General features: G+C 40.2%; 1 protein-coding gene across 1 annotated transcript in view; it reads left to right on the forward strand.

Moving 5' to 3' along the window:
• The window catches only part of SPIDR (scaffold protein involved in DNA repair), a 216,721-nt gene that overhangs the window by 127,220 nt on the left and 62,000 nt on the right, over positions 1 to 27,501 (forward strand). The window contains exons 9-10 of the mRNA XM_069854054.1: positions 12,995 to 13,199; positions 13,332 to 13,582. Coding sequence (XP_069710155.1) covers positions 12,995 to 13,199; positions 13,332 to 13,582 — 456 coding nt within the window. The remainder of the gene's footprint in view (positions 1 to 12,994; positions 13,200 to 13,331; positions 13,583 to 27,501) is intronic.

Genomic DNA, 27,501 nt, shown 5'->3' on the forward strand with positions numbered 1-27,501 from the left:
CAGCATGGAAGAGAAACTCCCTGGATGACTTCAAGAGGCTTTCTAAACTAACTCATGCTCTCCTCATCAGCCGTAGCCAGACATTCAGGGCATCTATAACGGCCACCTACCTTCTGAGGTGAAAGGGGGAGGGTTCTCATTAAGAGGGTTTACATTTACAGAGAGCCTTTGTGGGTGGTACATGTTTTGGTGCTCGCTATTGGGCAGACACGTTTTTTTTAACCTTTACAGAGTAGGCTTAAATTAAAATTACAGTCTTGGAACAAGTTTAGAATGAAATAAAATTAAATCTGCTTGCATCTCAAGCTTTTCACGTGTTCTATGATGAGTCTATAATCAGGGATTTGTATACTTCTATATGTAGCCATGCAAGCATACATTTATTACTGTCATTACATGATCAGTTGTAGTCATGTCTTGTGGCAGCAGTGTTATACTGAACACTGTCCTGATGGGATGAGCTTAAGACATACTAAAAATGCAGAGAATGCTTATCTGCGTTTCATGATCTGCTTTTCTGTTAGGCTGTGCCTTTATTAGCATGGAGGCAAGATGTGGTGGGTGTGCTGAACAGACCAGCTCTATCAGATGAGATAATAGTTCTGCCTATCTGAGTACCCTATCTCCAGGAGCACATGATGGTGGGAGAACAGAAGGACTGGGCAAACATAGATGGATTCTTCCCTGGATTAACCTGCCAGCCCTCAGCAAACTTTAGTTCAAGGACTTCCAAGGGCAAAGGTTGCATTGGCTGCACTTGGCAACGTTTCTTTTCAAATTCACTTAGGCAAGTAATTATGGGAAGGACAGTGAGTTAGATTCACTCTAAAATGAGTGCTCCTGTAGTTATATCAGGCTTTTAAATGAGATTTTGTAATGCTGTTTGGCTTTCTGTAGCTGGTTGCCCAAATAATATCTGAACGATGAAGCTGTGTTTAAATAAGATTCTGTATAAGATTTTCTGCCCACGTGTACATGTAACCACAGTGTATAAACCAGATATGAATGTTTGGGCAGGTACTTAGAGGGTGGTGGTGTTGGAATTTGGAGGACAGTAATGATAAAGAAGAAATGGAAAGACATGTGATCTGGGGGTAATGTTCTCTAAAGAAAAAAATAGTATTCTCAAATTTAGGACACCAGAGTTTTTGCTGTGTACATCAGAATCACGGGTGTAGGGCTGTGGAAGGCAAGTCTCCCATGCATGCCGTCAGCTTCTCAGCAGTTTAGCCAGAGGGACTGCTAACAGCATTAGGCGAAGGCCAAGGGATCTGACCGTGTCCTCTGAGACAGCAGCACTGTTCTCTGGCGGGTGTCCCAGGGGTGCTGGAAAACAACGCAGTCTGCACAATCTCTGCCTCTTGACCAGAGACAGTCAGGGTCACAGACATGAATATTATCTTTGTGACACTTCAAGAAAGCAAACAGATAAATTTGGTTTTTAAAGGAATGTTGCTTGCAGTCAGTTGAATGTAAAAAACACCGTATCAGATCTTTCAAGAGCTGCTCCCTTAAGGGGATGTTGCGCCAGCTCTCCCACCCCACTGGGGCAGGGGCAAGGCAGGGAAGGGAGTGCACACATGTGTGTGTTCACTTTTGTGAGCATGTGCACACACATAACTAGAGTCATGAAAAGTTCTCTTTTCCCTTGATGAGTCCTTTGTGTCTTCCCTCTGATGTTAACTAAGACAGGGAACTCTTCTATTTTCCTGTGTCGTAGTCTGGGAATCATGCCCTGGACATTTTTTCAGCTGAGTACATTTACATACAGGAAATCATCCCAAAGACTCCTCTTCGAGCAGTACTCAACAGTTTTGCACTCATTTCAGGTATCTTTTTTTTTTTTTAAGCAATGATAGAGGAAAATATAGGACACTAGTACCTTTGCTTTCAAAACAGCTGTATAAATATGTGTTGAAGTACAACATCCTAAATATATTTACTTGCAAAACTTAAAGCAAGAATGTGCTAGTGTTATTGCATATTTTTTTTCACATTCTTTTTAGTGATGCTGTTGAGTAAGTAATAATTTTTATTTAGGTCCATCTTGAATTGCACATGAATATGAGTGTGAAGCTCCGTCTTCCCTTGCAGAGTGCCAGCGCCAGGAGGAGCAGTGCAGGAAGGCTGCAGATTAGCAGGTGCTCCTTGGGAATGGAGACTAAGAGAAGCCGTCCCTTGGCTTGGCTGAACAAGAAGACAAAACTCTTTTAAATAAAAAAGAAAAAAAAAATTAAATAAGCAAGCAGGGAGGGTCTTGCCACCAGAGTGGGAAAAAATGAAGAATTTCAGCTTACGTAGGGATGTGTATCAGCTGGCAAAACATGGGGAAGACGAGGCTGAGGAGAGACTTTATCGCTCTTTGCAACTGACTGAAAGGATATTGTAGAGAGGTGGGTGTTGGTCGCTTCTCCTAGGGAACAAGGATAGGATGAGAGGAAATGGCCTCAACTTGCACCAGGGGAGGTTTAGATTGGATATGAGGAAATATTATTTCACTGAAAGGTAGCAAAATATATGTTATATATATAAAGGATTCTGTGATTCTGTTCTATATTTTTGTTAGAGTTAGAAGATGTTTTCTTACCAGTAGTACTTAAGTTGTAGTGAGAGTACTCAGGAGGAAAGTCAGGTAGTTTTGCTGGAGCCTGCTTGTTCTGTCAGAGAATTTTTTCTCCTGGTTTTGCCTGTGATACCACGTGAGTCAACAAAAACACAGGGTCTGGTTTGGTCCTGTGTACACAGAGTAAGGCCGGGCATATTGTACAGTGATACTGATTGCTGTTATTTTAGTGAAGGTACAAATAGAGTTAAAAGTACAGAAAGGAAAAACAAAATGCATGATGATTCCTTTGTAAGTCAGTCAGCAGTCCTTCTTCGGGTTCATATTCCTCAGCTTTTCAAATTCAGCTGCAAAATCCCTGCTTATGAAACTTGGTGTGCAGCTCCCAGGCCTGAGAATAGGGATACCATCTGTCATTTAACAATACTGGATATATTTAAGCCCCCGATTAGCTTACAGTTGTTTGATTGGGAAATGTGTGTGCTAGTTTTTTCACCCTTCATTGTATGAACATTTCTCTGTACTGGCTAATGTCATTATTGTTCTTGGAATCCCATTCGCATTTTAAACTTCAGTGGTTTTTGCTTTGCCAGGGCCAAGATTTCTGTGATGGCACACCTTCTCCCTTCTGTCTCTCTCCCCAGTTTTCTCCAAAATCTGTGTTTTCACAGGTGTTTCTCCACAACTTCAAAGCCTTTGTTTCTGCTCTTTTCTTTAGGGGAGGGCTGGGTGCAGTAGTGAGAAATACCCATACTCCAGACTGCTCCTTTCTCTTGGAAGGATGTTGCTTCTACAGAGCTCTCTAGCTGAAGTGGGTAGTCCAAGAACTGGCTCTTCATGCATGACTGTATGTCACAGCCTCATTGCTGCCACAACTCTTCCCAGTTTTTAAAGGTTGTTGGTAGCCCCTTGTTTTGGTGGGTGTGTTTGCATCAGGCTTGTAGAAGTTTTACTATGTTTATGACAGTAATTCAAGCAATGACTCAGATTGCAATTCTGTTTTCTTAGGTCCTCGAGGAAAATACAGATCTTGTTCTTGTTCCGAAAAAGTTACTCTTATTTCTGTAATGATTTGTCTGGTATTTCTTCCCTTCTTTCAACTTGGCTCACAACAAGTTTCAAGGAGCTGTATTCATATGACTGTGCAATACAGAGAATTGTGGCAGGTAAATTTGACTTTTTGGGTTGGTAGATGAAATATTTTAGAGAAAATAGAAGCAGACTTATGTGTAGTGTTTTTCTTTAGATAGTAAGGGCTTTTATCTTTCCACTACACTCTCTAATTTTCTTTTATTTAAAGCAGAAAAGACTGTTTCCTTCTGGAAATAAATATTCTTTGAAATGGAAAAGTAAACCTAGTACATGCTGAAGCTCTGTGGCCTCTGAAGGCTAATGGGTTCACAAAAAAGCAATCCATGAGTTCATCCATCTCATTGCATTATTGAGTCTGCTCTGCTGGGTCACCAGTCCTCTTACATGAATTGGAAAAAGAAACTTGAGTGTGTAAGAATAGTGTGATACAGTATGAATATTTTCCCAGACGTGGTCTGGTGGCTAATTGTCACTGCAACTGTTCAGAGAAATAAAACGGACCAAAGCTAAGCCAAGACCCAGAGACCACCAGTATAAGATTTCAATATTAAAATTAGAAGTTCTTGCTTGTTCTGTACAATTAGGTCTTTAAAGTAATGCAGGAATACTAAGATTGCTCTTGATTCAAAAAAGAAAATAAAAAGACCATATTAAGGAGAATGTTGAATTTAAATGTTATTTCTTACAAGGTTTTTCCTGTTTGTACTGTGAGAGAACAAGGCTGTAGAATCCATCTGTTGCGATTTAATGGAGAAGATATGTACTATTACATAGAAGCAAAACAAAGCTCTGAAAGTAGTTCTTGTGAGCAATAACTTTAAAGTACATACCTGAAAAGAAGAAGGGCATTCTGTGGCAGGCTTCCCTTACACAGAAAGGCTCACTCATGCTATGTCTACACAAGGATATTTCAGTAAAAAAGCTTCCACTCTGGCCGCTAGCATTGCTGTCTTTTCACTGATGACTATGGTGTGTAGATTACTGCAGGCAGGACTTGGCCTAAAACAGATTTCTGTGGTACCTGGCTTATTCATACTGCCTTTACCTTTGTTAAACCTTTATCAATGATAGCAGCAAATACAGTGAAGAAAAAAGATTCTTCTCAGCTCAGTAAAGCTGAAGTGTAGCACAGCATAGGTGAACTTGGTCTACAACCTGCCTAAGGAGTGCTGGTGCTCTGCACCACAGCAGTCTGTGCCACAGCCTTTTGCTTGGCGCTTTTCATTGAGACCTCCAGGCTGCTGCCCACCTTCCTGCTGAAGCAGTTTGAGGGACTCAGAGGGAGTCTTCTGCTTTTCTGTTACACTCTGTGACACTGAGCAAGCTCTTGCTACCTTTTATGATTCCCTTTGTGTTACCAGAGAACCCAGAACTACAGTTACTTTCAGCCACTCTCTGTGTACTAATGGCTGATAGCACTGGATTTGTCTGTATAAGAAGTCACCTTAGCAGAATTTAGTCTTGCTCCATGTCCTGGCCAAGAAACAACAGAAAATACCCAGAGATGACTACCAGAACAAGAAGCAAGCAAAAGAACAAGTCTAATGGGAGGTTTTTGGTTGTTTTTCAGTTGAGTGGGTTGGTTAGTTTTAATAATAAATTTAATAATAAAATACTTCAATAAAAGCATATGCATATATTGAGCTGTCTTTCTGAGTACCAGAGTTTGTTCAAGGGTAGGTATTTGTTCTTGCTACTGTGCATGTGAAGACACTTTTGAGCATGTATGCAAGCATGGACTTGTGAGGAGTCTTTGCCAATAGCACATGCCAAACCTCTGTGGGAGAGAAGGTTAGTTAATGTTCTTAATAACCTCTACAAAACATTGAACAATGTGTTTTAAAATGGAATTTATTTGTTAAAGTTTCTCTGATAATCCTCCAAACTTGAACCAACCAGCCAAGTACTCTCACACTTCATACCTTGGGCTGTAATTCTGAGCTCAAGTACTTCACTCTAACTTGTGACCCTCAGCTGCTTGGATGGATATTGCAGAGCTCTTCTGGCCTGAGGAGCAGCTTCTCCAGATAACTGAGGCATGGGGATGCAATGTAGTGGTGGCAGAGTGGCCAGACTCCTTACCTTCCCACCACAGTTGTTGGTGTAACCTGTTGCCTCAAATCTCCATTGTGTCATGGTGCCTACGAAGGAAATAAAGAATTAGGTACCTTCTGTGCAACAAGAACACTATTCAGGTTTCCTTTCTCTTCATTGGCACACTGTGGTCCTCACAATCCTATGGACATGGGATATGTTCATGCTCCTATAGAGTGCTTTAGAACTGGGGCTGGAGGAAGGGTTTGACCTCTCCTACTAAGAAATTGTGGGTAAATGCAAAGTGCACAAATAAAATTGTTGACTCAGGATTGTTAATATCCAGGAACGTGGTTTTAGTATTCGGATAGCTTCATTAATACGTCAGCTTAGTTTTTATGTAATGATCAGAAAAATACACAGAGGGGTAAGACTTACTAAAATCAAGTCAAAAACATCATGATGTCACTGTAGAAATTCATGGTGCATTTTCGCATCGGAATTTCAGTCTTCTGAATCAAAAATATGTAGCAGAAGTGGAACAATACCAAAGAAGAGTGACAAGGAGAGACATGGAGCAGCTTCCCTATGAGAAATGACTAAGGTGACTAGGGCTCTTCACCTTGAAAAAGCAGTGGCTGGGAGAGGGTGTGATAAAGGTCTGTATTGGGAAGTGATCAAGAAGGGTGATTGTTCACTGCCTCTAAAAAGGAAGAAGTGGGGGGCAGCAATGTAACCACTAGGTGACAGATCAAAACAAATAAAAGGAAGTGGTTTCTCACATGCGTGTAATTAGACTGTAGAGCACGGTGGATGCTGCAGGATGTTGTGGATGCTGTCAATGTGACTAATGTCAAAAAGCAGGTAAATAAGCTCCTGGAAGAAAAGTCTACCAAGGACTGTTAATTACAAAGATATTATTTCCACCTTAGGAAGTCCCTAAGCTAAAAGTTTTTGGAAGTTATTAGAGAGTGTTCTGGAGAACTTTCACTAGGTGCTTGCATTTATTTTCGTAGTCTTCTTCAAACATCTGCTGTTTGCTGCTGAAAGCTAGAGTATGGGGTAGATTGGGCTCTGATCTCACTCCAGTACAGCCATTTTTGTTACCGCTAACATTCACCACAAGTTTTAATATGATGACACTTTGCAGTTTGCTTGCTTCCCTTTTTTCACCTTTCAGAATCCCTCCAACATATCCCTGGACTTTCTGGTGGCTCCAGCCATCCTCCCACAGCCACCTCAAACCCTACGTGCAGTTTAGCACTGGGAGGAGATAGAAGTTGTCTGAGTAATGAGCTCATGCCTAGTCAGACACAAGTTGATATATGGGGTAAACACACAGATTGGATTCTTTCATAACATCTTGATTATGAAAAGATAACCACAACATTTATATCTCCCCAGTTACTTGTAACACCCTCATACTGTGTGGGGGAGAGTGTTTTTGTTTTTAAACTTTCTCATTCAGTGCTTTATTACATGCAGTTTTTTACCAATGGAACTTTAAATCTTTAAAAATTTGCTTTGTGCCTGACTTACGCGCTAGATAGGAAAGAAGTCCTGGCATCACAGTTAGAATACATTTTCACCAAATTCTCTCAAAAGTATTCAGACCATGAGCTCAAGAGATTGTTTTTGTGCCGGTCTGTACGTAAGCATAGCCTGTGAGTGGAATTTTAAGTTTGGTGGTGCCAAAGGTTAAGCTTTGTCATAATAAATTGTGGTCCAGAATGCTAGAAATTTCAGGTGCTTTCTTCGTAGCTGAAGTAAGTGGTAGGAGAGCTCTGAGGAACTTCCCTACTTTCCAGTCTTGGTAAAGCCTGGTATTACACTAATTTCCTGGAGGTGGGTAAGGTGTGCTTTGATATCCATCTGTGCTTTCCTACATCAGAGGACCTGTACAACCTTTTCAGTTAGCACACAGTGCAGCTCTCTGCAGAGGTGAGAGCACTGGGTGTGTGATATAAGAGTGCATGATGGTAACCACAAGCTTTTTATAGCAGGGCTCTTCTTAAATGTGAAAATGCCATACGACTCTCTTTCGTGCTCCAGGGTGTCACATTTCAAAAGGCCGTACTATGGCAAGCCAGTTTATATGATTACTTTGAAATTAGTAAAACTATACAGTGATAAAAATTTTGGCTTTGTATACTGTAATTTCTTGCTGGAGTGATTTCTTAGGTTTACAAGTAATTTTGTTGAAAAGTACATTATTATTTTGCAGAAAGAACTTATGCTACAATGGAGAAGATTTTTTTTTCCATTACCTATGTTATTTTTCTGATTTCCTTAGAGTTTGCTTTTTTCTTAAGGCTAAATGATAAATAATACTAGATTGGGTTATAGCAATATATGCTTTTAATAGCTATGTATTCTTTTCTGTGTATGTTGTATTCAAGGAAGTAGTCCTCAGACAAAATATTTTTCTAGTAGGGGAACAAACCAAATACCTAGCTAGTCACGAATTAAGAAAGTAGAAATTTTAGACATAGCTTAAGTAGCTTTTTATTTTTACACCTTCTGCAGAACTGCTACTCTGAGATGTTGAAGCTACATTTCTTTGGAAAACCTGACACAATTGAGAATTTTATATTTGACATATATGACTCTGGACACTGATCTAAATAGTTAGTACCGTCTCTTTCTTAATGGAGAAAGTAGGACAATCAGCCTTGGAAACTTGTCCCACAATAATCTATTGCTTTGAGTAAGATGATTTCAAAGAAAGAGATACCAGCTGGTATCTGTTTTCTGTCTTTGATGTTGGGCAGGGGAAGAAGTTTTGCTTTATGAAAGCATGAGCTTGCAAACACAGTATTCATACAGATCATTGAAGTGATGGTAAATGACGCTGATGGAGGCTCACACATGAGTGGTGAGATTACTCACTCACAGATGAGAATTCTCTTTGAGCCGTCTGTGGGCATGGTAGCTCTGTTCCAAATGGCTTTTTGATTTGGGCTTCATATTGAGAAGACAGTTATCATCCTTGAGTGGTAGGTGGGCAGAGATATATCTGAACTTGGGAAATTTGGGGGTTTATAAATTATTAGCATTATTTCAGTGCTCAGGCATTTCTTGGACATGTTACAATTTTTCACAAGTAACATTGCAAATGACACTCAACCCCAAGCAAGAGGCAGAATGAGCAACTTCTTCCATACTGGACAAAATAAGCAATTCCTAGGAAGTTAGGGATGGGCCTTGTGTGGCGTTCCTATGGGAGATGATTCCTCATGCTTCTGGGCAGCAGCATAAGGCTCTGGCATGCTCTTATCCTGTATATACTACCACTGTTCTACTTGGTGGGTACTAAACCTCGTTTACGCAGAAATCATTGTTCTGAGTCTCAAAATTAGCCTGTTTCATAATTACAGTACATGTTGTAGGTCATGGAAATGTTAAGAGTGTTCAGTTAATGCAATGTACTCTTCAAAAGAAAAAAACCAGCTCTAGGCATTTTACACTTTGTAAAAGAAAAGGCAAAAGAGCCCAATAAAATACCCAGAGAGGGCAAACCAAAAAAAAAATGTTCTCTAATTTAAAGTGATCCAGAGTCATCTCGAGTTCATGAACCAGCACTACCATTTGATGTCAGCAGAACTGAGCGGAAGCATGTGGTTTGTGAGCGAGCTGCTGCCGTAGAGTCACAACTTCTCGCTGGCTGAGCCCATAGATGGGCTGTGCTGGGCAGGCTGCAGTGCAAACCTGCCGACTGCTCGACAGCAGGATTAAGACCTTGCCTCAATTTGAAACCTCAGCTACTTTAACCGTGCCATGGTGGAAATTTCTGCGGTGTTTGGTATCTTGAATGGTGATAGACCACAATTAACGGAGAAGTAGGCAGACATCTGCTTCTACTCTGCCAGATAGCCATTTCATCATAGGAGGGAGGAAGAGAAAAAGCAAGCATTCTCTCCTTAGAGAGAAAAGCAAGCTGCTGCTGGAAAAGAAAAAAAATAACGTTATTGCCTCATGTTCCTTTAGCGTGTGACCAGTTACGGCAATTGCTGATTGTCTACATACCAGGAAAAAAAATGCCCTGTAGTATAAAAAGTTCAGAATCTCTACTTCAGGTCATTACCAATGACCTTTCCTCTAACAGCAGTTATTAAGGAAGTCAGCTACTAATTTGACATCTAAATACACTTTCCTGAGCGAAAAGAAAATCAAAGAGTACAAGAGAGGGTTGTTTGTGTTTTTTTAAGCCTGTAGTGAACTTCATTTTCTTTCCAACATCTCTGAGTGATTTACTGAATGAGATGATGTCTCTTCTTCATTCTTTGAAAATAAGCTTTTAAATAGCTTATTTTAAAAGCAGATAGAAGAGAAGAAATATAAGAGAGGTCACAGAAAACCTCATCTGTTAAGAAGATCCTACAGAGTGTACTAGAAAACTCTTAAAGTGGTCTTTATATCTCTCTTTTTATGGGATTCTTCCCCCTTTCAGTGTGACAGGTAACTATTGCTCTGTAGCAAGCAGCATGGAAACAGAGCTACTTCTAGTGGTAGAGAATTTGCAGCTGGGACAGATGCAGATGCTTCATACTGAAGAAAAAATATATATATGTTCTTTGGGCATAATATATAATGTATATGTCATTACAAAATATTTCCAGTTAGCTATTCACCTGTGACAGAATAGTGAGCTTATTACCAACTTTTTTCTTATTTTTTTCGTTTCAGTTGGTTATGATTTCTGTTTATTGCTGATCCTTTTTACTTTCCGATTGGGAGGAATCCGTGCATTTAGAAATAGGGAATATTAAGTAGAGTGCCGTGATTATTCGTCCAGCTTGGCTGAAGGGTTACTTCTAAGTCTGTGGCAACCTGTGCAGGCCTAAAACAAATCATTCGTTAAGGATGGTATTTTTAGTGAACTAATATTGCAGGTGATGGATGATCTTTCCTGAAAGTGTCTATATGTCCCTTTTTCCTTTGTGGAAATGCCATGCACATGGAAAGGCATTACTCATGCGAAGATATGATGAAATGTGAGCTGAGAAAGCTCTTGGTGGTTTTTAAAGTACTCAAGGTACAGAGTGCATAGGCATAGCAAACCGTGGTACACGTAATGTGGGTATAAGTAAAACCTACCTGCCTTTAAAAAAAAAAACAAAACCCAAAAAAACCTGCTGATCACATATCTGCACAGGAAAATAAAAATAAAACCATAAACCTCAGAGTTCCTGCGAATGATTTGCTACTAACGTCAGTATTTTTTTAGAGAATGAGATGACTTAGATCAAGCAAACATTCTTCTGACATTAGTGACGTAACAGTCGTGTGTTCAGAGAGATTTCCTGTTTACTTTGGTTCTGAACACAGACGTCTCAAAAAAGTAGGTGTGAAAGTTTTCATTCCACATCTTCATATAAAGACAGCCCAAACTGTTCTGAGATCAGCAGCAAACTTCATATATTTGTTGTTCTTCAGCAGAAAAAGAATAGTGACAGTCTAAAAATCTCAGAAGATCACAGATGTCTTGGTTTGATGACCAAGCTTATTCCTCAGTTTTAATCCTGTAATTCAGAAAATTATCAGGCAATGTCAATTTGTCAGCCTTGTGAGCTACAGTCATGATCTTTTTAACTGGGACCTTTGTTAGCATATTTTCCTGGAGTCAAGGGACTGGGTGTCCCTAGGGGATGAACTTGGACTGCCTTAGATCTGAAGAGCTCACAGAAGGCAATAAGGCATTGTAGTGAAGTTCTGTACTTAGTTTTATGCTGTGACATTTCACAAATTTTATGTTTCAAATCATAACTTCTGTGAGCGTTCATAGATGGCAGAGGGGTTGCAACTAGATGATCTTTAAGGTCCCTTCCAACCCTATCTATTCTATGATTCTATGATTTTTTTAATCATTATTTATGTGTATTATTTATAGTTTTAAGTTGGAAGCTTAGTTTTAAATGCATGCTTTTCCTGAAAGTCAGAGATCATCTTCCTGTTGCATTATTTTGTAATCTTAAAAAGAACAGGGATCATATTTAATAACTTGCTTCAACTCTTTGTATTCTTTTGAAAATATGTATGCATTAAGTTCCACTTAACTATCCACTCTGTACAGAATGAAACAGACCATGGTCAAGATCTTGTGTGGACCAAGATCAGAAATAAGTATTATGGATTGAGGTCAGAAATAAGTAATTTTTAGTGGAGTTTGTTTGGGTTTGTTTTTTTTTCTTTACTTTGTATGGTTGCAATTCAACAAATAATGTCATAGATGTGAAAACTTGCTTCATTTCCATAACATGACTATTGAGCAGTCTGGAGACCAAAGTCCTGAAGTTACTTCTGAACTCAGGTCAGATCAATTTTGCTGCCAAGGCAGGAGGCCTTGTTTTACTCCCTAGCGATACAAATCTAATAGCAGAAAAAACGCAGGCTGCAATAAAGTCACTAACTGAATTTTGCTACTGTTTTGATGGTCTCTAGAAAATGAGATTACTGACTGTCTTTGTTAGCTGACTTCATGAGATTTGTATCCTGTAAGCATTAAAAGCATATTTCTAAACGTATGCTTGTGATACTAGCATACTAAAAAAGAAAACAACATTGAGACATGCTTTGGCATTAAACTATTGTGCATTTAAGGATTCTGCAGCCATTACCTTAATCTATTAGGTGAGAATTTACTGCATGTGAAGCTGTTTAGGAATTTACATTGGCACTAGAAAACAAAACTGGGTCTTGGACAGCACATTTATGGCAGCAGCAAACATACAGACAGAATAACATATGCCATGTTGTAGGAAAGGCATTAAATTTTGCTTTTAGAAAGAAATAGGAAGGAACAGCTTGCTGCTGGCTGCAGTGAGCATGAATTCAGTTTGGTGAGAAGTACTCACCAGAGAGGGATGTCCTGGTCTGCAAGGGCCAGGCTGGGTCCAGCAGAGCCAGCGCTCTGAATTAACACAGAGCAGGATTAATAATCTTCTGTTCATCGCTTTTACCTCAGTAACTACATGCAGGGGTTGCTGGTGCTTTTGATTCTGTGCCGACAAGGAGAAGGCACCAAGTAATGGTTTTGTGAAGGCAGATGAGGTTCACAGGGCTCAACAGCTCAGCCAGCTTCCAGGTGTAAGTTGTCCCTGGATATGTCCCTCTATGCCTGAGCTAACAGGACTGACCCAAGCTGCAGGTAGGTAGTTGGTTTATTTGCAATTTGGATAACACCCCTTTAGTGATAATTATTGAAAAAAGGGGATAGAAACACAACACAACGGATTTTTTAAATAGTGCTTATCAGTAGTTTAACTTTTAATGGATTTAATGCCATTTAAATTCTTTTTTTCCCAGGCAAAAGCTGCTTCTCAAAAATGCAGATGTTCCTATTATATTGAACACATATTTTAGTCAGAAGGTGCTACTCAGTGAACATTCAGAAACAGGAGAGAAGATGCATAGCCTTGCAAAGATGGTTATTAGGAGGAATATTATATCTTTGGCACAGACATTCAGACTAGACGACCTTGATGATGAGTTACACCAGGCAGGTAATCAGGTAAGTTCCATTTGGTTCACAGTTTAGCATTTGGTAAGAAGTTGTTGATTTTGCATGATGAAGTTTTCTGTTTAGCGCTACGTTGTTTCAGGGTCCCATGAAATGATTTTCTAATGGATTTTCCCTCACCAGGTTGCTTGTGCTCCACAAATCCGTAACACCTGCGGTTCAAAAGAGCATTCCTTAGCCCTGAGTGCTGTCAATGATTCTCTGCTTGAAATGGTGGAAAGCCAGGGAGCAGTGGGATGGAGAGAAGTGAAGGTGCGAGTGGTTATCCAAAGGGTGTACTGTTTGCCTGCAAGAGAAGGTTACAGAAGCCACTTTCAAGGAAACAAGCCTCTTTGTGCAACACCAGTCATAAATTCAGATCTACCAAATGTTAGGTGAGTAATAAGATGCATGGGAATTTTCCTTTTGAGGCTGTGATATATGAGAAGCTGAAAAGGAAGGAGTTCGGAAATGTCATTCTTAGTCACTGACTTGCAGGGAATAAGCATGCTCAGCAGGGCACAGGGCTCTTGATGGATGTGGTGTAGTTTTTTAATACTATGTGTGACCCAGAAGTAGTCCTGCCCAGAGGATGGAGCAATCTGTCTATAGTTCATGTCATCAACAGATGACAGGAAGATTGAAAACTAATTAATGGGATGTTAATTTAAAACCAGTGATGATCATTGACATCTTATACTGTTCTTCGAGCTTCACAAATAAATTACTTCCCATTTACCTATTTCAATCTCCGGTATGCTCTGTTAGTTAAGTTATGCTCATAGACTGGTCTTTTGAAACAAAATTCAAATACAAAGAAAGATTAAGAAACAAAAGACTTCTCTAAAATTAGGATTTTTGCACAGATACCATTAGGGAAACATAGGTGTAAACATGCAAACTTCCATTTTAAGCCACTGGAAGAAGTTCCTGTTGACTTATGGAAATCTGAGGTCGCAGCAGTTCATGTCCTTTGCAATAAAAAGTGATCTGGTGTCAAAGCATTAACACCAATGCAGAAATCTTATACACAAAACACATGGGGCATACAGCTTTAGACCAATGGGTTCAGCCTCTTCTGTTTTATTTTTTGCGTCTTAACTCTGGTCTGTTTTTTAGTGTAGGGAATCAAGAACGAGATTTTGTTTTCTTCAGTACAATAGATATGTGAGATAGAGTTTTCCCGTCTGACCAGTACTGAACCATTGAATCGTTTCCTTCTCCTTTTATAATCCTCAAGGTTTGAGACCTAAGACTGATTTCAAAGTCTGTCTCAGCAACTCTGGGGCTGAGATCAGTGTGTCTGTTATTGAATTCCCTCCCTTTGGTTTTGCACTAGCTTTTGGTTCATGCTGGCTTAAAATTTAAAAAAAAAACCAAAACCACATTTGATTTTGTTTTCACTCTGGAAGCTTGTTAAAGTGAGTTACAGTGGTAGAGCTTACATAAACTTTTAAGTTCAGCCTTTCAGGGCATTAGGAGATCTATCTTCCTACAGAGTTTAGGACTTGAACAGAGATGTGCAATTGGTTTGAAAGGTCCCATTGAGAACTCTCCAGATGTAATTTGCAATAGGCTTTGAAGGGATTCTTCAAAGGTTTGAAGAATTTGAGTTCCTCTAAGCCACCCTGCTGATGAGTGGTAGCATGCTCACAGGGTCCTTCTTCCTGAGCTTTTGAAATACTGGAATTCTCCCAATTCTTGTTACCTTATTAGCCACTGGACAATTTACAGCACTCATTGATCAGCAAAATTTCCTCAGATGGAATTTAAGAATGTCGTTCTTTCCTAAAATGCAGGCTCAGTCATCACCCACAGGAAAGTAAAGAAGTGCCTTGTTCTCAATAATTTTTAAAAGCTCCTTTACGTATGATAGCCATATTGACCTTAACTTGCATTATTTTTTTAAAAGTAATCAGTACATCTTGTTGTGTGAGCTCATTGTTTTCTATTTAATTCAGTCTTGCTATAATATGCATTTCTAAAAAGTGAGAGGAGAAGTACTTTACCAGCCCACGCTGATATGTGATTTTGAGGACAGTACTCCTCTGTGTAGATTTTCTTCCAGGGGGAAAAGAAGACGGAAAGTTAAGGCAGCTGCCAGTCTATTACTCAAGCTGATTTTTAACATTAATTTTAGCAGAGTGCAAATGATAATATCATAGAATCGTAGAATGGTTTGGGTTGGAAGGGACTTTAAAGGTCATCCAGTTCCAACGCCCCTGCCATAAGCAGGGACACCTCCCACCAGACCAGGCTGCTCAAGGTCCTATCCAACCTGGCCTTGAACACTTCCAGGGAGGGGACATCCACAGCTTCCCTGGGCAACCTGTTCCGGTGCCTCATCACTCTCATCATGAAGAAGTTCTTCCTAATGTCTAATCTAAATCCCCCCCCACCCCTTCCAATTTAAAATCATTCTCCCTCATCCTATCACTACATGCCCTTGTAATTTCCCTTGCCATCTCCATATTTCCTTCCCTGATTTTAGCTGAAGATACACTTGACTTGCAATCACATAATTTGAGGTAGTTAACCTGCCCGCGCTGACACCCTTGACATGACCTGGGTGAAAGAAAACAGAAATCTTAGATTGCGCTTCTTATATCAAAGTTTAAATGGAAATAAAATAAAAAATGAAAATCTGTTGCTTCTGAGTACATGTTGTAGCTGGGTATTCTCATGTGCAGTTGTTAAACTGGCCTCCCGGAAGTTCGTCAAATTTTATAGCTGTCTCAGATCAGAAAAAGACTTGGTAGTTGTATTTCGCAGCTACCAGACCCTCTTTTGGATCCTGAAGAAACAAATCAACCCACTTTCTCTGTTGCAAAGGACAGAATGAACACTTATTTTAGAGACTGAGGAACAGAAAACACCTCGTACTGCTTTATCAGTTGCTATTTCTATGGCTGATTAGCATCCATATGAGACTTTTCTCCATCAGAAATGCCTGTGTCTGTCACCTGATAGTGAGCGAAAGGGTCCAATGCCCTTTGGCAGTGCTTTGAACCAGCTGATGGCTAATTCTTTCTTTGTAAACTCCTTTTTGTAAAGTTAAACTGCCATGAAAGCAATGTTTGCATTTTCTGAGGCAAGATGCTTCATAAATTAAAAGTTCTAATTAGATATCAAGGTGGATGAATAGTTAATTGACTTGTATTTTAGACAGGTTCTTCTATTGTATTTCTTCTTTTGTAGCACTCCACAATAACCTAGATGTTGTTGCTACAGGAAAGCATAAAAAACACAGTAAGCTGAAAAGAGACATGAAATTAAACGTGGAGCAGGGGAAGTGATGTATTTTGTTCAAGACATCCAGTTTCTAGAAAGACAGTGGCAAAATGTGGGAGAAACTTCTGTTTTCTTTGTAAGGAAATTAATTAATTTAAGTGGTTAAAACTAGCACAGGTAAAGCATAGAAATTACAGTAATGCCTATATGCATCTAGCTTTTAATGTTCATAATACACATATATAAAATACACGTGATGGACAAATTCGTCTGATGAGTTTAAGTCTGTTTAGCTGAAATATTTAACGCATTTTCCAAGGTTGCTGTGAAGTCATTACAGAGACTGAGAAGTTCTCCAGCTACTGTCATGCATAAATTGATCCCACGTTCCCTGCATCCTTGTCAAATCATTTGCCTTCCCCCCACTGTAATTAACTGCTCTGGCAAGTGGACTTTTCAGGCTGAAAGAGTTTCATAGAGGTGGGGGAAGAAGAAAGTATGACTATCCGTGACTGTCTGCCCATTTCTGACATTCCTGGCATACTTTTTACTGCCTTTTCCCCTCTGATGAGAGAGATACTTTTGCCAATGACACAGCACATGTTTGTCTAAACACGATTATTTTGATTCTTTTTGAAAAAGGCCTGGCTTACGTGTACAGGGATCCCAAAGAGGCTCCTGTCAACCTAAGGAGCTCTCTGGCGCTGAGGTGTCTGACTCACTGCATCAGCCTTGTACTTTGTGTTCCTGGGATAAAGCAGTGTATAATTTGGATTTTGCTCTTGCCAGTGTCTGTTTGTTTTGTGCCGGCCACGTGAGTTCAGTAAGAAATAGAACTGGTCAGTTTTATGCCTTAAAGGACAGGGCTGGTTATATGGTAGTTGGTGTAACTAAAATAGAAGCATTTTTAGGACTATTAGGCAGCTAAACTGGTCAGAGCACTCAAAAGATTTTGGTGAGGAGGCTGGACAGAAAAGGGTGTTGTCTGTTAAGAAGGAAAAGCTAACCACTGCTAAGGTAAAACAAAGCTAGCTATAGCTGTGAATCCACATTTTAAAATCTTCATGGGTGACTGGAGACATTCCATTCGCTTTTCTTGGCATATATTTTGACCTACTCCCTATCGGAACGTTAGCACTCTAGCCTGATATAACTTTCTATTCCATGAACAAAAGAAAGACAGACCATTTACTTCAAAAAACAATGTGATATGTTTCTATGCACTAGTCATCAATAGTTCTTTAGTTTTACTGTTTATTTTGTTTTCAATTTGCCAGCTCTTAGAGAAGTGGGAAGGCCAGCTACCGTGCCAGTGGGACCCTTGGGGAGCAAAATATTTACAAGAGCCCAGGATTTGTTTGAGTGGCTGGAGGAAATAGAAGCATGGGGAAAGTCACATTTCTCTTTCTGAACAGGCCCCCAGAAATATGATAGTCAGTTGCTGGGATTTATTATGCTCCAGCAAGTTGTTACAAGTTTCTGAGTAGCCTGTTCCTTCGTAATTCTGTGTAAAACAGTGTTTTTGGCAAGTGGTAATCCTGTAAAACTAATTCGTTTCCAAGTTGGATTTCCTTTTTTGTCCTGTTTTTCTTCATCTAATGATCTTTGCTGTTTATCTTAACACAAATCAAGTCAATGGGTTAACCTGTCTGACGGGATGCACAACTAAAAGTTGAGTGTCACGTGCTGCAGCTAACATTTCAAGTAGGTGGACTAATGTATTGAAAAGTCACCGTTCTGGTACAGGAAACCTAGCTTAGACTTTTATAAAGCATATTGAAATGAACAACAACAAAAAAAATCCCCAAACCCCCAGAGGTCATCTTATTTGAAAAGAGCCCAGATTGGAAAGGACTGTCGTGAAAGATCCATGTTCACAGATGCTAACATCTGTCAGAATCTTTTCTTGTGGCTGACTTAAATCTGTTTACAGCATTCCATTTGTTTTTTGTGTTTTTTCAACAAAACGTTTTAAATGGAATGATCATAAATACATGTTTTTAAAAATTACATTATGTTTCTAGGATGTGATTTTTCAAGTGGGAAATAAACAGGAAATAGGTAACTGAAGTGCAGTGGGGAGGACTCCATAAGCTAGAAGTTTTCTCTGATTTCCCCTTCTCAGATCCTTCTCAGAAGTGAAAATGTGTGCTTTTAATATGCGTGCAAAGTAGCCTAATTGCTCCTTGATAGACTTGCAATAGTTCTTCTAACAGCTGTAGTTCAAGGTCTTGTAACCTGTTTCTGCTTTGAAGTCTCTCTTCTCTCTTTTTTTTTTTCTTATTCACAGTTAAGGCTCCCTGACACTTGGATTATTCCCCTTTGCCTCCACCCTGCTCTATTTTTAATTCTCAATCTGGAGCCACCAAAAGAGAGAGTAAGGACAAAAGACTGTTGGAAAAACAGCTTTAGTATCACATTGCCCAGCTGAGACATTAAATTGTGTTATATATTTAACACTGTAGTTTCCCTGGGCTGTTGCCCAAATAGCCCTGAAAGTCTGTTTTCCCTGCTGCTGATGCTGCAGATGGATAGATAGAACTTGGACTTCTTCCAGTGCCACTGTAGTACAACAATTTGTTAATTTGACGTTACTGATTATTTTTCAGCGCTAAATATTTACATAATCTTATTCTGTCCAAGGGCAAGGTGAAAGCACTGTTATCTGATATACTCTGTACTAAGGAAAAAAAAAAGGACCCCTCAAGTTACGCCACCTTTTTTCAGCTGTGCACTGGGAACAGGCGAGTAAATGATTTGCCATTGTTCTAAAATATGCCAGGGCAGTGGTAAATGCTGCTGATAAAGGAGAGTCTCAAGAAGATGGCAGCCTGCATAGAGCACAAATGTGACAGGGACACAGTCTCTTTGGAAAGCATTTGGGCAGGAACAGAAACCGTCAGGTAGCCAAAACTGCATGCAGGCTCCTCTGTGCATCTAGCAAAAAGGTGACACTGGTTGCTAGCTTATATTTCCTCCATACTCAAGTGCTTAGACTGATTGGTAAAGTGCCCATATGTTCGCAAAAGATAGTCACATCGCCCCCAGCCTTTTGATGGTCAAGATGTAGGAGTATCTCTACTTACGGATGCATTCCCCATGATAGAGAAATTGTAGAGATACGTGAGTAACAGAGAAACAGATAAATCCTACGGAAGCGTCATTATGTGTAATTCATATTCACCACCACTCACCTTGTAACCGTACCTTTTCGCACCTCCCACGTCTGATGATTGCTTACAGGGCTTTAAAAAGCTGGGGAAGCTTTATTGCACCTGAACACCTGATTTCCTACTGCTGTCCGTTTTATGGCTATATCCACTCAGTTGATTGTTTTCAAGGGAATATGTAAATGGGAGGAATGGGAAGAGCAACGCGGTCCACATGTATTATCCTATAGTGGAGACCAGCCTAGGGAGTAGAAAGCAAACAATTTACAAAGGTAATTTTTTGGCCCTAGAGTGACAGTCAAGTTATGTGCTGTTGTATGTTATATAGTTCAAACCAGGAATAGTAATTTTCCAGCACCTGTTATTTGTCAAGAATTACTCTAAGATGACCTATGTAAAAGGGATGGAATCTTTCCCTTTGTTTTGACCTTTCTTCCCCTTGTATCTCTGTGGTTAATAGAACTGAGAGCAGAAATCCTTCATGTGTGTTTTACACCTCTACTTTTCACTGACTGCATGACTTCAGTCCTGACCTGGAGGAAGTGTTAAAGTTGTACTAGAGCTCTCTGAAACTTTTATAAAAGCCAGATTGTGTCTCTGGGATTTGTTTTCCTCCTACCATGGTATAGAAGGCAAGGACCATGGGCAGTAATAAATATTATAAATGCCTAGATGGGCACACACTAGCTAACTGTTGAGAGAGGAATTTAACCACTAACTTCTGTATGACTTCAAAAAGTAAATACTCTTCATATGCACAGCCATAAGTATCTGTATAGATCAGTGGATGTGCGAAGAAATAACAGCACAGATTTATTAGAATAGTGGGTTTCTGGAAAAAGACGATTTTCAGCAATAATGTTTTGTCATCAGCTTTGTAAAAGTTTCTGTTTGGATATAACAAATCAATACTCCTTGGAAAGGTGTTACAAATATACATTCTTTTGGGAAGAAGGAGGTCTTTTGTCCTAAAGAGTATAAAGTCAGGAATACATTGTTGTACGTGGTAGTAATAAAGACAAGACAGACTTTGAAAGTGACAGTATTGCTGGGACACGGACCTGTACATCTGTACCTTAAGCTTTTATACACTTTCTTTTACGAAATACAAATAGTTAAGAGACAGCAAACTATATGAATAAAGTAAAGCTCCTCAGAGAAGACTACCATAATTAGTTTTTTCAGTAAGTGTTGTGGTTTAGAATTGGTACGTAACTTAGAAACACACTTAATGAAGTTATCTTAGGCTTATGTGCCAGTCCTGACTTGCTGCAGTCTCTGCTGGGTTTATTCCATTTCTGACAGCCAGAGGAATTCAGCAACATCACACTGGATAGGGGTCCACTACGGGCTGTCCTGAGATGCTCAAATGAGTTCCAGTTAATGCCTCAACCCCATCTTTGGCTGAAGGTGGCTTCGCAAGTTTTGGAGAACACAGTTCGTCAAATGAGAAAAGTGATGAGCAAAGGCCTGGTATGGACTTACTGTGTATTACACTTCACAGTGTAAGGACTCCATTGGAATGTTAATCAAGAGATATTTAGTTATTTTTGTAATTTTAGTCCTACAGTAACAATAAAGGAAATTATTAATCTGATACATTACTGCCTGATATAGCATCATAGAATGGTTTGGGTCAGAAAGGACCTTAAAGAGCATCTAGTTCCATCACCCCTGACATGGGGATTTATGTTCAAAATGGTTTTGTAATTCACTGAATTTAGATAGCTGGTTTGAGGCCTGTGTTTGGCTGCAGCATGAACTCCTCGGGACAATCTGCTTTACAAGTGCTTAGCGCTCAGACTGAATGCAAAATATATTTCAGAGAGATTTCACATTTAAATGATGTCATGAAGTTGCAGAGTGTAATTTTTGGTCATGTTTGTGTTGTGAGTTGTTTCATTCAATATCACATGATAATGGGATTTTATATACACATCTTAAAAACGATTTCTCTGTATCGGTGGTTTCCCAACTCCAGCACTCTTATTTTTGGTGTTATGCCAGTCATTGAGAAGGATCTCACAGAAGCAGCTCGTGATCCTGCCCTCCTGGAGGTGCTAATCTGAGCCATCAGGCAGTTACCACCAGCCAACTGTAAATATCTTTGTGCAGCTGCTTAGTGCAGCTCAGAGGCATTTACTGATCTATTCAGCTGAAGGTGCAGGGGACTACCTCTGAAAGCTGATTTCATATGACCACCTGAGAGTAGGGTGAGGGTATTGATTGCTCCCAGTAGCCTTCTTCTGCAGCTGTGGAAGAAAAGAGGCAAACATGGAAGAGAAAGCAGCTCACAATCTCTTCCTGGCTTTGTGTTGGGTCCTCTGCCCAGGAAGTTGCCTGCTGTCTTTCACATACACGTGAGTGTAGGTAGCAAGTAGGAGCCAAGTTCCAGTGCAAAACGTAGTGAAGTCTGCACAGTGTTTCCACTTTCCATGCATTTGTGCTGCAGTTTGACACTTGGTATTTGTGCTGTCACTGGACAATCTTATCTTATCCTGTACAGCAGCATCATTCTTACCTAGGGAGATGGATTTAAGGAGATTATTATCAAAGTATAAAATTATTCCATATTTCTCAGTAATTTCCCAAGTATTCGAGACCAAGGACAGTCCTGCACTTAGCAGGGCTGCCTGGCAGCTGGGGTACAGTCCCTTCCACAGCTGTGCAATTGTGGTTCCAATTGATCACATGCTGCAGGAACTCCACTGTCAAGGAGACATTCACTCCGCTTTCTGAGTGGGTGAACAGGGAAACTGCAAGGACCACATGGTTAATGAGGTGAGATAAGAGTTTGCACTGGAGCCCCAGCTTCACAGAAGTGGAAAGTGTGACTAGGATCATGGAAGTAGAATCTCAGTCAAGGGACTGCGTTGTGGGTCATGGGAGAAGGAAGAAATGCATGAAGCTGAGATCCTCATATGAGGAATATGAGGGTGGTCATAAGGTATTAAAATACCAAGCTATCTTTCTGTCCACCCATTAATTTCCCTTGAGCCTATGTAGTTCCTGCTATGCATTTCCTCTCTGAGTCAGCAACTTTCCCCACTATTGACCTCAAATATAATCTAGTCATGATAGCTACAGATATTCTTGTCTTTGTCCTGTAATGTTGGGATTATGCATTTTCCCTTGCCTCTGAACAGATGCCAAAATTTGTAAATTCTTTTTGACATGTGGAAAATGTGCAAGGAAATTTAATTGTAACAACAAGTTGTCACATCTTCACACTAAGCTGGGAGGAAGTGTTGATCTGCTGGAGGGTAGGGAGGCTCTGTAAAGGGATCTGAACAGGCTGGACCACTGGGCTGAGACCAATGGCATGAGGTTCAACAAGGCCAAATGCCGGGTCCTGCACTTGGGGCACAACAACCCTGTGCAGTGCTACAGACTAGAAGTCTGGCTGGAAAGCTGCCTGGAGGAGAAGGACCTGGGGGTGTTGGTTGACAGCGACTGAACATGAGTCAGCAGTGTGCCCAGGTGGCCAAGAAGGCCAGTGGCATCTTGGCTTGTATCAGAAACGGTGTGACCAGCAGGTCCAGGGAGGTTATTCTTCCTCTGTACTCGGCACTGGTGAGACCGCTCCTCGAATCCTGTGTTCAGTTCTGGGCCCCTCACCACAAGAAGGATGTTGAGACTCTGGAGCGAGTCCAGAGAAGAGCAATGAAGCTGGTGAAGGGGCTGGAGAACAAGCCTTATGAAGAGCAGCTGAGGGAGCTGGGGTTGTTTAGCCTTGAGAAGAGGAGGCTGAGGGGAGACCTTATTGTTCTCTACAACTACCTGAAAGGAGGTTGTAGAGATGAGGGAGTTGGCCTCTTCTCCCAAGTGACAGGGGAAATGGTCTCAAGCTGCACCAGGGGAGGTTTAGACTGGACATTAGGAAAAAAATTTTTATGGGAAGGGTCATTGGGCACTGGAACAGGCTGCCCAGGGAGGCTGGTTGAGTCACCATCCCTGGAGGTATTTGAAAGACGGGTAGATGAGGTGCTCCGGGCATGGTTTAGTGGCAGATAGGAGTGGTTGGACTCAATGATCCGGTGGATCTCTTCCAACCTGGTGATCCTATGATCTTCAATACAGAGCTATAAATTAAGTGACCACACAAACGTAATGTGAGTGGGAAGGGGAAGAACTCATTAGCAAAAACATTCAGTGCCTAATCTTTGCAAAAGTGTTTTTAATTTTGTTATTTCTACTTAATTGCTGCATCCTGCACCGTTTAGTAAAAATATCTCTGATAGGAGTTCATCTACAACTTGGTGTTTCTGTTTGAGTCATCATCTGTATTTGGAATGCCAGGGTCTGGTAGAGATTTGTAGCAATAACATCCTGAGAAAACAGGCATTTGAAGTGGATGTCCGAACAGTCAGGAAAATTGATGGCTCTCAGACTGTTTGCATTTCAACAGTGTCAGTGGGGATGGACTCTACTATGGTCATGGATTTTTAAGAAATGAATTGGAAATCAGGTTATGTGCACCAAGTGGAAAGAGGAGAATGCAAAGCAAAAAGAGGTGCCACCTCAAATTTGGAGGCTGTAACTTCGGCAAATCCATAAAATACAATCAACTAATTTATTTTAAAATGCTTGCAAAGGGTTGCACCATGTTGGATAACAACTATATGTTTAGATTTCAGAAACTCCTGTGTAGCCAAACAGATTATATTCTAACATTCATTTGATCCCCACTAAACACGTAAAAGCTGGATTTGGGGGTGACCGACATCACTGCAGTTGCTGTTTGGGTAGTGCACATCGGAGGAAATGAAAAAAATAATGCATTGGACAAAATCATGAGAATGAAGAATCATGATACTTGAAAATAAGATTTTTTTTTTTTTAAATGTGCTTTTGAGTGTTTCTAAGCTTCTTGGGTGGAGAATGCAAAATTTCATCAGCCTCATGTAAATGATTTCCTCTGTAAAAGTGGGAAAGAAAAAAAGCTGGGTATAATTCTTACATACTGGTAAGACTTAAGAATCTGAGGCTTAGAAATACATATCCAGCATTTTGAATAGGAAAATAAATCTGAAAACAGGCAGTACTGTTATATGCTGTTGAAGTGCTTATGGATATGATTTACGAGTGGACAGGTACAGTTGGACTCGATGATCTCAAAGGTCTTTTCCAACCTAGTGATTATATGATTCTATGCTTTATGTGCTTCTAAAAGAAGGCTCCCTTTTTTTCCTGTAAGGTGGGCTAATGTTCAGACAACACCAGCTTGAGACAGTTCGTAGGAACCAGCAAACACAGGAATGGAAGGAATTGTGTTTAGTCTAGTGAAGGGGATAGCAAGCCAGGATGTGTTGCCTCCCAGGAAAGACCTGAAGAGTTTGTCTCCATCTGAGGTCACCTGCTGAAAAACATGCATAGTGACAAAGTACCTGTTTTCAGGACAAAGCTAACTGTTTTAAAAATAGCAGATAAACAGTCCAAGAGTCAAAGAATAAAGGAGAACATGTGTGTGTGTGTGTGTGTGTAGCACTTCAGCATCCTCATATTTCTGTATGAATTTGTAATCCTGGAGTTGCATGCACCCTCTTTTCCATTAGACAGATTTTTTTTCCATTTTCTGTATATGTATCTGAGTCTTCTTCCTGCAAATCTGAGACTTTTTCTTTTTTCTACAATTTTGTTTTCTGTGCAGCACAATGAAAATACAAATCCTGCAGTAAGTTTTGAGAGCACACAGATCTCTGAATGATGGAGTGTCATTTCTGTGCTCCATGTATGTCACATTATTTATTATAAGTGAATTCATAACAGCAGTACAGCAAAGCAAAGTAACGTCATGGCAAAGAATTGGGCTGTGTTCAGCTTCAGCGTGGACTGACATTTTTATACCCATAGGTCACTCCCTTGGTTAATAGATATTTCCTTCCTTTATCCCAGCCGTCACTAAAAGCCCAGAGCTCTGGGTTGCGAGAGGATTTGCTGGGCAAGCTGGACGGCCACGTGGGTTGTCTCTCCCCTGGCGTCCCCAGTGCTCAGTGTGTCTCTGCACATACTGTTCAGTAAACAAACTTTGGAGAACCAGAGCGAGCTGGTTCGGAGCAGCCAGTTCATTCACACAGACCACTTGGAAAGTGATGCCTTTGCGCAGCCTTGACGTACGGGCTGAGGGAGGTGGAGAAGTTAGTATTTATGTTTTCATTAATGCTTTTTATAGCTGCAAGCCAGCTGTAGCTAGTTAACATTAGCCTAGGACATCTATTAGCATGCAGACCTCTTACGCAGGATAAAGGGCTTCTGATGGAAACAGAGTTGTTACTCATGGTACTTATGGCTGTGTGTTTACATGGAAGCAGTTTGTGCTAACATAAAGTATATATTAGAACAGCATGCACCTTTTTAATGAACAAATTTTCCAGGATTCAAAAAGATTTTGTGTTAAAATGTGTAGTGTAGCAAATCATAAGACTGGCATCCTTAAATGGCTTATTGCTTGTTTGAAAGCTATTCTTTTTAAATAATGCTTTGCAGCTATGCGGATACAAAAAGTATTTTCTCTTTAGCTGTTAGGATGACTCGGGAATAAACAATATTTCTGTGAGTCTTGAACACACCAGTTTGGACTGCTCATTTTTTTGCTATGAGTGATGTAAGTGGCTGGCAGTAACACAGGATGAATTGGACCTAAGGGTTTGGCCCAGAGGAATTGATGGCTCAGCTATCCTCCTCTGGTTTCTCCCAGTTCTTGCTTTTTTTTTTCTGTCTTCTTCTGGAGGATAGTTAGTCAGAAGGGTATTTAAAAATACGTAACAAAAGCACCTGCAAAACAGAGAATGAGGAAGGCACAAGAAGCGCTGTTTTTAGAGTTCCAGTGTGACAGGCACCATGTCTCTGGTATTTGCATCAATGCAACACTTTCCTTTCCTGGTTGTCAGTGTTTCTCAAACAATTCTGACAGCTCCATTCATCCAGGCAGTTGCAGAGGAACCTAAAGAAGTAGGAAATTTTGTCTGTCCTCTGGTTTGCATTTGTGTAGAACGTGTGCAATGAGCTTATTGCTTTTTCACGTCTAATTTGGTCATTTTAAAATTAAAGCCTTTGAAACTGGCTTCCTTCTCAAGTTTTCTTCTCTTGAGGAAGGTAGATAGCACTGAAGAACGTCATTGCTACTTCTCTTCTATCCAGGTCTTTTGTATCTACTTGCAGTGTGTTTTACGGAGACTAGAGATTACTGAGCCTTTGTAAAACAATCTCAGCATGAATTTCCATTCCTATCATCTTTGTCACAGTCCCACCTATTGTCAGTGGTGAACTTCAAATTGAGGGGAATTCAGAAAGTTCATTGTAAAAAGCTCTAGTTTGCCTTGTTAAGCCTAGCCTCCTCATGAAAACATTGATTACATCAGCCATCATCATGTCAGAATTATACCTTTATGGTTCACAAAGAGAAGCTTTATAATGCTGTTCTTTTTCATCTCCACAACAGTATTTGTGTGTGAAACTGCCGAATAGCCCCAGATGCCAATGTCAACTCATATGGTTGAACTGTAGTCTTACCAAGACAAAAAAGTCAGATTATCTCCCAAAATTGAATCACTGCTAATCTCCTGTTCAGATAATTCCCTCCACCCATTGGTTTAAGTACACCACCCTGAATGATACACATGAAAAGAATGTGACAAGCTCCTGAAAGCCCTGTGAGACTGTGGGAGCACAGTTCATGAGTTATGTGCATTCACTGCTTACAGCTGTACCTTTGAAATACAGGTGGGAAAACTTATATCAGCAGTATCTAGACTTCCCTACAGAGTGTGTTCAGTGATTTGGCTCTATATTACATTTACCAGTGTGGGTCAGGGCTCAGTTCATTCCAATTTCTAAGCCAGCTGGTCTTTTTCAGGGCCAGAAGAATCGTTTCTTACTCAGGCACAGTCAAGCTTTGATGTGCTCACATTCTT

Source organism: Phaenicophaeus curvirostris, chromosome 3, assembly GCF_032191515.1.
Source record: "Phaenicophaeus curvirostris isolate KB17595 chromosome 3, BPBGC_Pcur_1.0, whole genome shotgun sequence".
Taxonomy (NCBI): Eukaryota; Metazoa; Chordata; class Aves; order Cuculiformes; family Cuculidae; genus Phaenicophaeus; species Phaenicophaeus curvirostris.